Raw genomic sequence first — 16,586 nt, forward strand, 5'->3', positions numbered from 1 at the left:
CACCACGATGGGGACTTTGGCGGGGGGTCTGGGGGGGGGGGGGGGGCGGTGGCTGGCTGATAAGATTCCTTGCTCGCTCCTTTCTTAGAGACGGTATCTGCACCCTTCTTCCCACAGTGGTGGGGTGAAAGGGGGCCTAGCCCCCAGCTACACACGAGGAGGCAATTCCTAATTTCCCACTAATGCAGCAGCAGGGGGCTGGTTTGTGCATCAGCTAACAGCTAGAGGCAAATGAGTAGTAACTCTGATGGGGGACAGGCAGCCCCGCCGGCTGAGCTCAGCCCAGGCGGCCACTAGACAGACTGGATGTGTTCAGAGGAGCACAGTCTGTGGGGAAGAGACTCCAAAGCCACTGCCACGCACTATGGCCTCATGTCCGTTTCCAGGCTCATTCATTCCACGGCCACGCTTCTCGGGAGGCTGCCCCTCTCCCTCCCAGCCTGGGCGTGTTCTCAGCGTATTAGGTATCAGGAGGACAAGGGGAAACACGAAAAGTGCCCAGAGCCCATATTTAACAGTTGCTCACGGTGCATTTCATGATCAATTTAAACAGAGGTAGCTCCCCACCTCCTTCTCCCTCCCTCCAAGCCAACCTCTGCACTGCCACCTTCTAGAACAGCCGTGGACAAACTACGGCCCGCGGGCCGGATCCGGCCCGTTTGAAATGAATAAAACTAAAAAAAAAAAAGACCGTACCCTTTTATGTAATGATGTTTACTTTGAATTTATATTAGTTCACACAAACACTCCATCCATGCTTTTGTTCCGGCCCTCCGGTCCAGTTTAAGAACCCACTGTGGCCCTCAAGTCAAAAAGTTTGCCCACCCCTGTTCTAGAACATGGAGAAGAGCCTTCAGTGGCTCGTTGGAAGAGGACCCAATGCAATTCCTTAACGAGAGAAGAGTGGGCTCGCTTTCATACTCACTCTCTGCACCCCTAAGAATACTTTTATCCCCAAGTGCAAGTCTCACCAGAATCCTGACCCTCCATCCATGAAGTCCTGTCTGCCTGCTGTTGCACATGCCGGGCCCTTCCTAAAACACCCTCCCCTCACTTCTCTCAGCAAACCCTCCTTATAACCCTCAACACTCAGCCCCATGCTCCCTCCTGCGAGTCCTGCCAGGCCTCTCCCCTCTGAGTTCCTACAACCTTGCCCTTTATGCCTCTCACAGAATTAATGTATAGTATTATACTGGGTTCACCACATAAAACTGCCATTTTGTTAGGTCAAAAATAGCCAAATAGCAGCAATTTCATATGGCAAAAAGTTACTTATGTCTAGGCTGATGTGCTGTTTTGCCATCTAAACTGTAGTAAGAGAAACCTCCTGTTTACCTCCTCAGCACCTGACACAGTGGCTGGCATACGGTGTGTGTCCAGCTAAAGCTTGCTGGATGAATGAGCGGTGCTAGACGAGCTTTTGAGTGCTGCCTGTTTCTGCTCTGTTGCTGGGTCCAACACAAAACCAGAACCAAACCCGGGACCGTTGGAAAGTATCTTACAGATTTCCACCTCAGCCAGGCCAAGCTCAGCTGGCTGTGCGGGCCGAGCAGAGCAGGGCATCTCAGAACACGCAGGGAGTGGGGGAGCTAATTGTTCGGGACAACTACCTTTCTGGCAGGAGAAACAGAGTCAACAGCCGATGGAGAGGAAGCGGCAGCTGGATCAGGAGATGGAAGGCAGGAGGGAGAAGATGGAGGCTGAGTAGGAGACAGGCCTTTAGAGAGCAGTTTATTCTGCACAGAACAGAAACAGAGGAAAGTGATTATCCCCGGGGAAGGCACAGTATGCTCGCCTGGGTGCAGCCCATGCCTCTGCATGCGAGGAGGGGAAGGGACATGCAGGCCGGCCTCTCGGGACCAAGCAGAGGCCTCTGTCTTTGGAACCTGGCAGGGCTGTCTGGCTCCTGGCTACATTTTCTGCTCCAACTCCCTTGTCACACTGTAACAGCTGGAGCAGGTCCATCCTGCTCCTGCCTGTGTCTGCCACAGACACCAGCGAAGTCCCCAGGCCCTCACTCCGGAGCTTGGTATAAAGTGGCAGATGCAAGCTTAGGGAAGGAGAATCCTGGGCTACTTCGGGGCAGATGGCCTCTGCAGCTGCAGACACCTGTGCCACCTAAACATGAGCTAAATTAGCGGTTCTCAACCAGTGGGTCGTGACCCCTTTGGCGGTCAAACGACCCTTTCACAGGGGTCGCCTAAGACCATCCTGCATATCAGATATTTACATTACGATTCATAACAGTAGCAACATTACAGTTATGAAGTAGCAACGAGAATAATTTTATGGTTGGGTCACAACATGAGGAACTGCATTTAAAGGGCCAGAAGGTTGAGAACCACTGAGCTAAATAAATGCAAAGCCTCCTTCCCAGGCCAGTGACTCTGCCGAGTAGCAGAGGACTCAGGTCTGGAGGAGACTGAGTGAGAGCAGCAGACAGGAATGTTCTAGAGACCAGGTTTGCTGCAAGAGAGCGCCTCACACATACAGGCGCTGTGGGACCTCATATCAGTTCTTTCATCTCCTTGCCTGCACACGTTCTTCTTTTCTGCAAGTTTCTAAATAAGTGCCTGGCTCTTGGGGGGGGCGGGGGGAGGGTGTCAGGGAGGGTTGTGCTTTGTATTCTAAGGCAAAGCCATTCTCCTTGGCACCACACTGCCTTTTGGGGGAGCAGAGTACAGGTTACGGAGTGGGGCTGACCTCTTCCTCAGTGTTTCCCTGATCAAGGCCACGGCGAGATTCTCCATCCGGCCCCCAAACATCATGAGCAACTGGGCTGCTTTCACCTTAAAGGCGCTGTCATGTGATTCTTGCAACTGAGCAGCTTTTCCTCTTTGTGTCTAACAGCCCGTGTTTCTGTTCAGTAACGTTTGCCTTTGATCTGAGCTCACTTTTCTCTCTTGGTTTTCCCTTTGTTCTGACTTATCTACCTATTTTGAGTGTTCTTATTTGCATCTTTTTAAGACAGCACCTTGAACTCTTTAGCGGCTTGACAGATGAATCGTGCCTCCTGCTATAAAAGCCGTGGGGAGGAGGACACGGAGCTCCAGAGACTGAGTCGCGGCTGCTTCACGGGCTCCTGGGGCTCTGAACCCCATTTACCTGTGGGAAGTCCCCATGTCCAAACATGGAGGCCAGGTGAGCTGCCTTCTCCTTAATGTTCTTTTGGTGAAATTCCCTGTTGGCCAAGTTCTGAGCCCTCTTCTGCAGCCAAGGCGAGAAAGGAGAAAGAAAAAGAGAGAGTGACAGAGCCTGGAATGGAGGGGGACAGGGGGCAGTCAGGCAGGCTTGTCTCACTCCCCACACATAGGACGGGGGACAGGGCACGAACAGGCAGAGAAGGAACCCACCCTGGGCAGGCAGAGGAAGAAGGGGAACGGAGGGCACCCCGGACCCGGGCAGAGGCAGGGCCCAGGGCGAGGCTTTCACCTGGAGAATCTTCTCCTCCACTAGCTGCAGCCGCCGCAGCACCCCCGACAGGGCCAGCGCCCCCTGGCAGGCAGGGTTTTCTTCTCGCCCCCCCAGCTGCAGGTCAGACTGGGCTCGGGCTCTGCGGGGCCGGCTCGGGCACTCGCCACCGGTGGACACTTGATTTATCTCTCGGAGCACATGCCCCGTCACAACCACAGAGGGGAGCTGGAGAGAAGACAAATCAAGCTTCCTTCCCTACTAGGGCCCTTGCATCGCCCCCCAACATGAGGACCCCCAGGAGGACCAGGGGCCCAGGGCGCACTAGGTGTCACCTTGAGTAAGATTCCAAACTAACCTCAGGTGCTGATGGTCTACCATCTGCATCAGAATCACTTGATCTCTCCTTTGCTTTCTTTATTGTTATTTTTTTACATTTCCTTTTTAACTTAATTTATTGAGATAACATTGGTTAATAACATTATATAAATCTGACATCCTCCTTAACATGATTATTGGGCCTCCTTCCAGACCCACCAAATCAAAACCTGTACAACCCATGTTCTCAATCCCAGACTCACACTGCAGCCACCGGGGCCCTTTAACAAACTACCCAAGACTGGGCCTGACTTGCATTGGTTCTAATTTAATTGGTCTTGGGATGGGCACCAGATATTGGTATTTTTAAGTACCCATTTTTTTTAATTGAAAAAATAATTGTTCTTTAGGTAATTCTTATACACTAAGACGACATCTCTGCTTCATACCCACACTGACCTCATTCCACCTCCACTGCCCAGAAGCAGCACACACGTCTCATGCTGACCAGCCATCTCTGAATGCTGTGGTCAAAACAGTGAGTCTGTGCAAATTCCAAACCCAGAGATGCTGGCTGGGGAAAGCCACAGTGTCCGGCTGCCACTGCGTCTGCGCACCACGCGGGGCCTTGTCTACTCGGGCGCCAGGAGGCCTGAGCCACACCTCAGCCTTCCCCCTTCAAGGCGTGCAGCCAAGGGGCCACCTACGCTCATTCCACCATCACTGCCACTTTCTCATCCCTTTACACGTCAGCCTATGTATGTGGTCTGCAGCTAAAGCTGTGTTCTGGGGCATCTGACAAAACAGACAGCAGACCAGGTGGTGCGGTCTGTGTCCCCAGGCAAACAGCGCACCAGAAGCACCGTGGTTGGTCAGCTGATACCCGCGACTGGCTGAAGGACCGCATGTTGTGCCTGCCTTCCCAGAGAAACCTATGATCAGCCCTACTTGGGTGCGCAGAGGCCGACTGAGCCCTCCCCTCTGCATCAGGGGCCCCTCTGGCTTCACCAAGACCCCATCCACTGGAAGGAGCCCTACCTGCCTTTTCAGAGGAGGCGGTGGGCTGGCCGTGGGCTCTTCCGGCTGGAGACAGCGAGAGTGAGCAGGAGGGTCAGAGGATGAGCGAAGGACAGGCTTACCTATCCCCGAGACATGGCATTCCTGGGAGGAGTACGGGGAGTCCAGGATAGCAGCCGCAGGAAACACGAAGGAAAAGGCTGAGTCAGACTGAGAGGAGGACAGGAAGGGAGGCAGGGAGCGAGAGTTTTCAGGTACAGAGAGAGCGAGCATGCCCTGGGCTGAAGTCCGGCGGGGCCCCCGCCAGGAACCCGGAGCCCTGGTTCTCTGCGCAGGCCGACAGCAAGTCCCGGAGTCCTCTCCTCAGGGGCAAGGTGTGAATTCAGGGAGGCCTTGCTGTTGGCTCAGACCCGGACACTGGACAGGCCCTGCCAGAGCCCATACCCAGCCGGGGTGGCCGGCCCCAGAGCCTCCTGGAAATGGAAGAGCTTCCCGCCTACCAGGGGACAGGAACCTTATGGGAGAAGCTCCAGCAACACTGAGGGCTGCGAGGGACCCAGCCTGCAGAGGGGCAACTGAGACAAAACGTTAGAGTAGGAAGTCTCAGGACATGACCCCCTTCTATGAAAGCCTGGCTTCCTGGGAAGGTCCATTTGTCTGGAGGAGCATGGTCCACCTCAAGGCCAGGGGGACCTCTATGATCACCTAAAAGCTGAATTAACCTAGAGTCTGCCCTCCTCCTGAGAGGAGCCTCATCTGTCGCGGGACAGGTATTCTCCAAAGAAAGACCAACCCCCAAGCTTTGGTGATGTGGCAGTGGCCTCCCAGAGGCCTTCGGGGGAGCCAACTGAGCCATGCAGCGCAGACCCCAAGCCAGAGTCCAGGAGAGGTCAGCTCGGCCTGCTCCCCGACCTCAGCTTTGCCTGCCGTCAGCCTCACCCTGACCCTGGTCAGACACTCAGCCCTGCCAACCTGACCGAGGGAGTAGGGAGAGGCACCACAACACTTGGGAAGTTGGTCCCTATTGCTGCAGGCCCACAGGGAGCTAAGACCCGTGACTCAGTTTCCCCTTGGTTGGGTGGGTCTTCTCACCAAGGACTTGGTGCTCTCCCAGGCAGCCAACACTCTAAAGCAGTGGTTCTCAACCTTCCTAATGCCTCGACCCTTTAATACAGTTCCTCATGTTGTGGTGACCCCCAACCATAAAATTATTTTCGTTGCTACTTCATAACTGTAATTTTGCTACTGTTATGAATCGTAATGTAAATATCTGATATGCAGGATATATTTTCATGTTTACAAATTGAACATAATTAAAGCATAGTAATTAATCACAAAAACAATATGTAATTATATATGTGTTTTCTGATGGTCTTAGGCGACCCCTGTGAAAGGGTCGTTCGATCCCCAAAGGGGTCGCGACCCACAGGTTGAGAACCGCTGCTCTAAAGCTTCCTCCTACTGTACATCTCATCAATGGCCACAAACCAAGTCATGGTTGCAAAGTAAAACCAAACTAGGGAAAGGATTCTTCTCTCATGCACAACAGGTGTGGCAAACTGTGGGCCTCTGGCCAAATCGGGCCTGCAGCCTGTTTTGTAAATAAAGTTTTATTGGAACACATGCATGCACATTTGTTGAGGTATTGTCTACGGCTGCTTCTATGCGACAATGGCAGAGCTGAGTAGCTGCAAGAGAGATCAGGTGGCCCCTGAAGCCTAAAGTATTGGCTACCTGGCCCCTTTTAGAAAATCCTGCTGACTCCTGGTCTAGAAGAAGGCTTGCTTGAGCCAGGCGTGGCTGGCATACCTGAAATCCATCCCTAGCCGGAACATTTCTGCCGGCTTCTCAGTTCTGGTCACCAAGAAGGCCGGTCCAGTGAGCAAGTGATGGGACTCACCTGCTTCAGGAGCGAAGGGTTCCGAGAGCTCTCCTCGAACTTGGCCAGCAGCTGACTTGCCATGGACTTGACTTTGTTCTGATTCCCACCTTCTTTACTGACGCTGCCCTCTTGACTGGAGCCCAAACTCCGGCTGGAAAAGGCTGGCCGCTGCAAAATCCAAATCAGTGCATTGGTGGTTGGGTCCCAGAACCCAGATATCAGGGAGGGGGCCTGGGAGCTGAGGACAGGGGACTAATTTCCTGAAGAAGGAGACCCTCCATGAACTCAGGAAGTGAGGCACAAGCAGCAGGCGATGCCCAAGGACGGGCACAGCCAGGCTTGGGAGCCCGAGAGTTAGGGTTTGCATCCTGACTCTTTCATTTCCCAGCCCAGTGACCTTGGCAATGAACTTCCCTAAAGTTTCTGCATCTGTAAAATGGGAGCATAACCCATTTCACATGGTTGTCACACACACACACACAATCAAATATAATAATGAAGCAGTGAGCAAAATCATTTTCAAAATACATCCTGTGGCTCCCAAGAGGTGAACAGCGTGTGTGTGTGTGTGTGTGTGTGTGTGCGCGCGCGTGCGCGTGTGAAGGGAGCAAGAAGGGTGTCCGTCAGGCACAGGTTTTGGGCATCTTCCTCCTCCTCAGCACCCATTCCCAACTCCAACCTGCCCCGCTCTCTTGGTGCTACCATTTAAAAACAACGTTTAATTGTGAAATAATTTTGGATTTATGGAAAAACGACAAAGATAGCACAGATGGTTCCTGCATAGCCTTCACCCAGCTGCTTGTAATGGTAACATCGGGAACAATCCTGATACTGTCACCGTAACTAAGAAATCCACTCCGGCGTGCTGCCATGAACTACAGACTCGATTTGGACTATGCCAGTTTTTCCACACGCTTCCTTGTTTGGTTCCAGGATACAACCCAGGATCCTACATTGAATTAAGTCATGATTTCTCCTTAGTTCTCTCCTCTCTGTACAGTTTCTCCATCTGTCTTTGTCTTTTACGACTTTGACAGTTTCAAAGGGGATGGGTCAGCTCTGTGTGCAAAGTCCCTTAATCCGGGTGCTCTGATCTTCCTCGTGGTTAGGCCGGGTTATGGATTTTGGAGAAGGAAGCCAGGGAGGTGAAGGGCTCCTCTCGATGCTTTATACCAGGGTACATGATACCAACGTGACTAATGACGGGTGAGACATTGGCTGTGTTCTTTTGATTATGCTGTTTTATAAAATAGAGTTCCAGCCCAACAGGCGTGGCTCAGTGGTTGAGCATCAACCTATGAACCAGGAGGTCATGGTTTGATTCCCGGTCAGGGCACATGGCCGGGTTTCAGGCTCGGTCCCCAGTGGGGGGCTTGCAGGAGGCAGCCGATCAGTGATCCTCTCTCATCATTGATGTTTCTCTTTCTCTCCCTCTCCCTTCCTCTCTGAAATCAATAAAAATACACATATTTTTAAAATGGAGTCCCATGTAAGGCTTCTTTAGCTCATCTGCTACAAAGGAAACTTGGAAAATTACCAGTTTTCACGGAATGTCCGTCTCCCCTTCCCATAGGATCTGCCCCCACAGGCCTCGGGGTGAAAATGGCACTGGTATGTCCAGTGGGCAGTCTGCTTTCCCAGGAGACAACAAATCTCTGGGGCAGATATTCTCAGGACAATAAAGAAATTCCGGGGAAGCAGCAAGCCACAGTCCGTTGTTTTTCTAACAGACCCCTAAGAGCCGCAGCCCCGTGGGAAACCTTGTCTGTGTAGCCACCCTGAAGTGCTGGACAAACACCAACCGGAGTCACTCCGCACTTCAAAGTGGGAAGTGTGGCTGCACAGCCACCCAGCCTGGCGTGCAGAGCAGGTGAGTTCACTGGGGAGGTCACTGTTTGTACAAGGCCAACGTCACCGGGACAGTGGGTCATGCCGACAGCACTTCCCAGACGTGAATCACCAGGGGCTCCTTCAAAAGCAGGTTTGGGCTCAGTTGGTCCGGGGTGGGCCCGGAGACTCTGCATTTGTAACCAGCTGCCAGGTGATGCTGACGCTGTCGGTTCTGGGCCCACACTTAGTGAGAATTGAGAAAGAATTATGGTTTGGGTAAATTTGACTTGGAAGGAAAAAGAGCTGGGCTCAGAAAACAGCCCAGAGCCATCTCAGAAGGGACAGGTGCAACCGATTTCTTTCCACACTCCACGCCTGCGCTGCCGCCAACAGAAAGAGCACAAACGGCCCCTCAAATAAGGCCCACGTGAGAGGCAGGAGCAGACTCCCACCCGAGACAAAGTGCGTGCAAGGGCCGCTCCTTAGGTGGAGGCCAAAGCAAATTCCAGGCACACAGGCGAGAGCCAACACCGTGACCAGGGAAATGGACATCTCTCCTCCTGTCACTCAGCCTCTGCTTCCTCCTCTCAATCATCTCCCGGTTCGCAGGCTCTGGCTCACAGCAGCACCAAGAGACGAGGAAGCAGTAGTTCTTAAAGGGATTCCCCCAAAGAAATTCTAGTAAGGGTTCAGACAAGGGTGATTTGAACTCAGTGGATAATACGAGTTTGAGCACATTTTAAAACATGAATGGAACTGCAGGCCTTATCAGCGCTTCCCTTCGAGCGTCCCAGAAAACGGGCTGAGCCATAGGCAGCGCCCCTCTCTCCCATGGTGGGCCTGGTGGCTCTATTTGTTACAAAGTTCAGCTGTGAGGACCAGGGTGCTGATCCCGGTCAAGGCTTCCCCATGAAGCAAGTCACAGACATGTACACAATGTCATAAATATACACATTTCAGATGGAAGTCTTTTCTAAGCCCTATAACCCGGGTTTAATGTGTTATACAAACGCCCCAACGTGCCTCTGTCATAATCGTGGCATCAGCTAGCGCTGGCCTCCTGCAGTTCACTGACAACACCTGGGCTTGCTTTGCTGGGACTTGAACGGCCTTTTCAAGTGAAGGCATATCTCAGGTCTCTTTAAAGAGCTGCCTGGGGAAGCGGAACTGATACCCTCTTTTTCTGCTGATCAATTTTTCAGTAGCAGGAGAGAGACTGGTGCCTGGTTTTGACAAAGTAGCCTGTAATGTTCTCCTGTCACCAGAAGGTGGCACTTGCGGGCACTGGGACAGTGGCCTTTAAGACTCAAAGTGCAGAAAACACAAAACACGAAAGGTACAATGACTGGGAGAAAAGCCGGACAGCTGGTGCCTCTTCACTGCTCACTTTTGATAGTGATTACATATTGATCAGCATAGGTGCCATAGGTCAGGCCCCGCATGTTGCATAGCATCTTATATAATCTTTAAAAATCCTGCCAGGTTTCATACATTTCAAATGTATCATTTGTATTTTACAGACGTGAGCCCCACCCTGGCTGGCTCTGTTTCTTAAGGTCACATTGCTAGTAACTAGTGGAGCGAGGACCAGAACCCGACTGTTTTTCCACCAAGTCAAGCCTGGGACTGAGCAGCTCCAGAGAGAGGAGAGCAAGGAGGGCCAGGGCGGCTGGGCCTGTGGCCACGGGCTGTCAGGCCGCCGGCCTCTGTTGAAACCGATGCTGTGCACACGAACCTCGTGCAGGCTGTTGAAGCCTCTCCGCCTCCGTTTGTTCATGTCGTTATTCTCCTCCGTTTGGTTGTCCACCTGCAAAGGCCAAGAGAGCACCGTGAGCTCAGGACCATCAAGGACCTCGGATCCACTGACAGCCCTGAACCAGCACTGGGCCCGCCGTCCTGCCTGCCCAGGAGACAGACGGACATACCTCACCCTTTACCCAGAGCTCTGTTCGGGCGCAGGGGCTGGGGCCTTGCTCCACCTGGGGAGCCAGTTTCTGTCAGAAGGGGTGGGAATCACATCCCCAAATCCAGCTGAAACATCCCAAAGCACAGACGCCCTGTGACAGGGCAGGGATCGTCCCCGCGGTGAATGCGACCTCGGTCTCAGGCAGTGGCCTCCAGGCCTGCTGAAGCCCCTCCGGTGCTGCCTATGAGACCACCTCTGACAAGGGGCTGACGCTGGCTCACCTCAAGGGCAGGATTCTTGGGGCTCAGAGCAGCTGCCCAGGGATGTGACGGCCACTCAGACACCACCCCAGCTACCAGTGCGAGGTCGTTTAACTTCAAAGGAGCACCAGACTTTGAACCCTACGGCGAGTGTACAGCCGGTATGCCCAGGACTGTGTGATTCATCGCTTTTTGTCCCCGGCATCGTTATAGTGCCTCCTTTCACACTCAAAAGCATCTGGTTTAGACAATAAATTACGTGGTTGCCCTACCAATAGCCTTTTACAGCCTACTTTCTGCTGCCCGAATCTGGACATTTACACCCAGAGACACCCAGAGAAACGCACACTACCCACGCCCATCACATCACCTCCGCGAGGACCACCCACGGGCACCCGCTGTCAGGCTGGAGCCTCAAAGGAATGAGTGGAACTGCACAGGTTGTGCTGCTGCTATGGGCTGGGCTGGGCTGGGTGTGAGGGCTGACTTAGTTCTTCCCCTGCACACTGCAGGATGAGTCCATTCTTTTTTTTATTTTATTTTATTGATTTTTTACAGAGAGGAAGGGAGAGAGATAGAGAGTAAGAAACATCGATAAGAGAGAAATACCAATCAGCTGCCTCCTGCACATCTCCTACTGGGGATGTGCCCGCTACCCAGGTACATGCCCTTGACGGGAATCGAACCTGGGACCTTTCAGTCCGCAGGCCGATGCTCTATCCACTGAGCCAAACAGGTTTCAGCATGAGTCCATTCTTGACAATGAAGTTAAACCTACCTCTCTACCACAGTCTCTAGCTGGGGCCTTCTCCAAATGGCCAGCCCCCTGAGGACCATGGAATCACCCCACAACTATGTCTCCCTCTTACAGGGAGCCTCCTCGCCCTCAGAGGGCCCTCCACAGCAGGCCCAAATCAAATCCTGGCCTTGGTTCCACTTGGGATGCAGCAGCCAGGGCGGCTGGCCACTCTCTCCCCTCCAACCCAGGGGTACCACCCCATCACCCCTACACACCCTAAACTTGCCCAATCACAAGAGGATTCTTTTACCTCCCAGTTGTTCTGGAACAGCACTAATACTTTTGGTTGTTATTACAATAGATGCTAATATACCACATAATAGCAACAGCAACAATACTACCGCTGAAGTCCCTAGCACGGTCTGCTGTGTGCTCACTGGCTTCCAACAGAAAGCACCTGCTTCCCGAGTTCTTACACTCCCCCTGACCCCTGACCCCTCCCCGTATTTACCAGGACCTTTAATATTTTCAAAGACGAGATCAACCAGAGCTTAGCCATTAATATTTGTTTAAAAATTTGACCCAGGCATCAAAAAAACAAAAACAAAAAACAAAAACCCCGACAGATCAAAGGGCCCTGCCGTCCCTTCCCACATTCTCCTCAGTTCCCAATAACTCATTATTCTGTGACTGGAAATTATTTCAGGCCCAACGCTTGGGCAAACACCAAGAGAAACAGATGACCTATTTGCAACAGCGTTGGGTCTTAGAGGCACAGGCTGCCTGGCCCGAGCTCCGCAGCCCGTGAATGCCTCGCTGGCCTGGGTCTGCAGCCTGTGGAAGCACAAGATGTCCTGCCCACCCGGCAGGAACACACGGTGCAGCATCTTCGGGTTTTCTATTGTTTTTTGTTTGTTTCCACCTTAAATGAAGACTTGGCTTTTCCCTCAAAGAACAACACATGTTATTCTCTCTTTTGCATTCAACAGCCGTGGGTGTGACTGTTCCAACAACCAGAGCCTGTCTAGGTCCAAAGCCAGGGCTAGCTGCAGGCCCACAGAAAGCACCTCTGCTTCAGCCTGAGCCACGGGACAGTAAACCGTGGTCTGTGTGGAGAGGTGAGCAATGAAGAGCTAGGTTAAAACTAAACGGTGGAGAAAACGCAAACCTAGACGTTTATGTATTTTTTTTTCTTATTTGTATATCTCTATTTGGGAACTAAAGTTGCCCCAGCACCCCCATCTCCTTGGGCTCTATTTTATTCTACAAAGAATTGGGTTGCAAGGAGAAAGAAAATACTTATTGTGCCAGTCAGACAGAATGTGAGAATAAACCAGTAACTCACTTTCTTTTCCTATTAATATTTTTCATCCCTTTCACTTGAACATTTTTTTTTTAAATCATGATGTCCTAGTGACTTGTAAGATTCTGCACACCAAAAATCACTTATTAAACTAATTGGTATCTCCACTAAAAAAACAAAAATTAGGCATATATCTCCCAATCTGATCATTTATTTGATCAGCACAAAATCACCATGTTCCCATATTGCCTGACTTAATGTGAATTTAGCCCAAAGTAAACAAGCTTTGTATTTAGTTAGTTAGTATAACCTAATTGTGGAGAAATTAAGATCTGGGCCACAGGAAGAGAGACTGGCCATTGCAGGCAAATGACCTGGTTGAGAAGGGTGGTTGCCATAAGATTTAGAAAGATGGCCAGTGACACTGCCAAGAGAGTCTGTTCTTCTTCAATGGCAGCGTAGAAAGGAAACAAGGGTTCGAGTTCTGACATGAATTACTTCCTGGCTGTGTGACCTTACAGGAATCACCTAACCTCTCTGACTTCAGTTTCCTCACTATAGGATATTTCACTGTCATAACTGGTGTAAGGATCAATAAAGTCATTTATGTAAAACATTTCTTACAACATGAAGTGCTGTGTGTTAGACGCCGTCACTGAGGTTAATGCTAGTTAGCAGACATTAGAATTCTAATTCTGACTTTGACATCCACCACCTACATGGCATTGCAATTTAACCTCCCTACATCCAAGTTTCCGCATCTCGCTGGGATGAGGACACATTCCCCGCCTCCCTTAGAAGGCGACTCGAGGGGCGAATGCGATACACAGGAAACTGTTCCCAATGCTCTAAGTGCTACATCGCCCATGGTTGCAGTTCTGAACCCACGGTTCAATCCAGCCGTGGGCAAACTACGGCCCGAGGGCCGGATCTGGCCTGTTGTTTGAAATGAATAAAATTAAAAAAAAAAATACCATACCCTTTTATGTAATGATGTTTACTTTGAATTTATATTAGTTCACACAAACACTCCATCCATGCTTTTGTTCCAGCCCTCCGGTCCAGTTTAAGAACCCATTGTGGCCCTCGAGTCAAAAAGTTTGCCCACCCCTGGTTCAATCCAACTAGTGTCACTCATCTGTTCAGAAGACGAGCATCTTTACTTAATCAGTACTTGCAAAGGGCATGACCTGCCCCTTCCGCGTGCCAAAGACTGTGTCAGACCTGCAGCGCGCATTTGTTGACCATGTCTTCACAGCAATGCAATGCTCGTTATTATGATCATCTTGCAGACAAGCCCAGGAACTTCCTAAGAGGTTTAAGCACATGAATCCCCAGCAGACCTAAAGCCGTGTCTGCCTGGCCTCAACGTGCACTGCCATGCTGCAAACCAGCTCAGAACCTCTGGCTGTGGGTGCACAGAGGGCAGGAGAGTTCTGCCTGAAAACCACAGGTGCTGGAGGGGGAGAGCGGGGGGCGGGGGCGGGCAGCATCGGGACCTGGTCCTCTGGACTCTCCCGAACCTTCTTCAATCTCTCAACTGAGAAGTACTAGGCAGCTCGCCGGGAGCTTTGGCTGCTGGGTGGGTGGTTCTGGGAGAGGAGTTGGGGAAGGGCAGTGAGAGGAACTGCAGAAGCCCCTCTAGAAGGCGAGCTCCCCTGGTCAGGGTCCTGCTTGTCTTGTTCACTGCTCTACCCCAGCTCCAAGGGGAGAACTCAACATAAACTAGGCATCAGTAAATGTGTGTTGAATAGATGGAAGGAGGAAGCACATTTACAAAAATTTTTTTTTGTTAATCCTCTCCAGAGGATATTTTTTCCATTGATTCTTTAGAGACAGTGGAAGGAAGGGGCGAGGGTTGGGGGGAGAGACAGAGAGAAACGTTGATGTGAGACAGACACATCAATTGGTTGCTTCCCACATTTACCCCAACCAGGGCCGGGGATTGAGCCTGCAACTGAGGTATGTGCCCTTGACTGGAATCGAACCTGCTGCTCTTCAGTCTTCGGGCCAACGCTCTAACCACTGAGTAAGACCGGCCAGGGCAGGAAGCACTTTCTTCCCTAGCAACCCCTGGCTCTTAGCAGAGTATTTGTGCAGAAGACTCATGGAGAGGAGTGCTGGGAGGCTGACTCAGGCCCCCCACAGGTCATGTGCACGCCACTCTACCGGGGACCAGTGCTGGAGGAGGACCTGGGTCAGAATCAGCCAGCTGAGCAGGATCTGCATCCCAGGGCCACTAACCCGGCTTCTGGGATGGGCTTTTCATGGACAAGTGACAGCCTCTGGGCTGTGCTGTCCTCCAAGGAGTGGGCTCAGAATGGGGAAAAGATCAGGCCCCCTGCGTGCATATGTCACATGTGACGCATGTAATGGCTGAAGTGGCCGTCAATACAGGCATTACCCACATGTGGCAGGCCTAGGAGAGAGAGGACAGAGACCACATATGTTCAGGTCATCTGCAGTGCGTGGTGACAAGAGCCCTGGAGTCCCCCGGAACTGTCGCTTGCCCTGAGGCTTTCGATGCTTACGGGATGAGAGGCAGATCTGCAGAAGCAGACCCCAGGGGTAGTAAAAGGAAAAGAGAATCTCAGGCTCTTCTTCCCACAGGCCTGGACCCGCCGGTCCTCAGAGCTCATCGAGCAGCCCCATAGCTCCCACTCACCGAGGGACCACCTCGTGGCGGGTGGATGGAAAGTTACTCCTTCTAAATGTCGACAAAGTCCGCGGGGAGGAAAAGTCTTATTTTGCCTAATATTGGTCCGTCTTGCTGGGATTGTGACATTAGCAGATTTGGGGATGAGAAAAAAAATGTAACACCAACAGTGAAAACTGGAGGGAGAGAGGCTTTTAAGACTGGCTCAACTGAGAAGCAATGAACTCTCTTCAGATTAAGATGCCACGTTGTGAATGTGCGTGAGCTGTTGCGTTCCCATATCTCAGTGCTCCTCTGGCAGCTGGGGAGGGGAAGGGAGGGGAGGGGCCTTACTAACTTGCCCTCCCATGGGCAGCCCACGACACATGCTGGAGGAGCCCGGCCATGGTTCATACCTGCTCCCCTGCATTTCCTAGCAGAGCCAGCAGAACATGGAGCGAGGGCCCAGCAGCCGTCAGGGGCCCGGCTGGCCTTGCTGACTGCTGACTTTTGACCATTCCCACCTCCTGGCCAGGCCCTTTCCATTCAGTCACTCTATAAACAGAGGTGTGGTGAGTGAAGGTTTAAACTCCAATCCAGCCCCTTCTGCTGTTTCAGTTGTGGGCTATGTGGTGGGAGAAACCGGTGAACGGAGAAAGGTGGTGAACGCTTGGCCCAGAGGGCTTGTGGAAAGGCTGCGTTGGCTGCCTGGATGGGGCAGCCCAGAGTGGGGTCCTTGGGCTTCAGAGGAAACGTGACTGGCCTGGCGGGAGCACGCCTATGGCTGGTATCCAGAGGACAGCTTTCACTCACGGGACATGTGGTGGCGATGCAGCCCTCACACTGAGCTTCTGAATGGGGCGCCCTGGGGTGCAGAGCAGACAGAGCTCTGCTGAAAACCCTGGCAAACCTGCGCACCTTCCTCCCCAGCCCTCGCTTGGCTCACCCACCCCTCCCAGTAGACAGGGCGTGTGGGAGCGCTGAGTATCCAATGCAGCTAGCCCAACAACTGCTTGCGACATTCCAGGGAGAGCAGGTCTCAGTGGAAAAAGTGACCACTGTTCTAGCAGCTGAGAGAAAGGAGGGAGGCCACACCCTGGGTGGAGGGGAGGCAGGGCATGGCATGACTGTCAGCAACTGCGAGAGGCTGAGACAGGCAGAGGCCTGCACCCTCTGCCAAGCGAGGGAGGCTCCCCGTGCGCTGAGAGCCAGGGCAATCCCTGGGCCAGGACATGCCACCTAACACCTCTGGGCCCCCTTTTTAAAATCTGTACAATGAGCACAA

The 16,586-nt window shown here is 52.2% G+C and overlaps 1 protein-coding gene and 1 long non-coding RNA gene across 11 annotated transcripts in view; one reads left to right on the forward strand and one right to left on the reverse strand.

The window, feature by feature from the left end:
* Positions 1 to 16,586, forward strand: part of LOC139017202 (uncharacterized) — a 425,767-nt gene that overhangs the window by 332,055 nt on the left and 77,126 nt on the right. The window lies entirely within an intron of this gene.
* The window catches only part of MICAL2 (microtubule associated monooxygenase, calponin and LIM domain containing 2), a 207,781-nt gene that overhangs the window by 81,286 nt on the left and 109,909 nt on the right, over positions 1 to 16,586 (reverse strand). For 9 of the 10 annotated variants that reach the window (XM_070425266.1, XM_070425263.1, XM_070425264.1 and 6 more), the window contains 6 exons: positions 10,194 to 10,265; positions 6,647 to 6,796; positions 4,768 to 4,890; positions 3,433 to 3,639; positions 3,106 to 3,207; positions 1,611 to 1,736 (listed from right to left, as the gene is read on the reverse strand). In XM_070425266.1, coding sequence (XP_070281367.1) covers positions 1,611 to 1,736; positions 3,106 to 3,207; positions 3,433 to 3,639; positions 4,768 to 4,890; positions 6,647 to 6,796; positions 10,194 to 10,265 — 780 coding nt within the window. The remainder of the gene's footprint in view (positions 1 to 1,610; positions 1,737 to 3,105; positions 3,208 to 3,432; positions 3,640 to 4,767; positions 4,891 to 6,646; positions 6,797 to 10,193; positions 10,266 to 16,586) is intronic. The other variant, XM_070425269.1, reaches the window with a different exon arrangement.

The sequence above is a fragment of the Myotis yumanensis genome, unplaced genomic scaffold (assembly GCF_028538775.1).
Source record: "Myotis yumanensis isolate MYYU_CA2020_CCGP unplaced genomic scaffold, mMyoYum1.0.hap1 SCAF_10, whole genome shotgun sequence".
NCBI lineage: Eukaryota > Metazoa > Chordata > Mammalia > Chiroptera > Vespertilionidae > Myotis > Myotis yumanensis.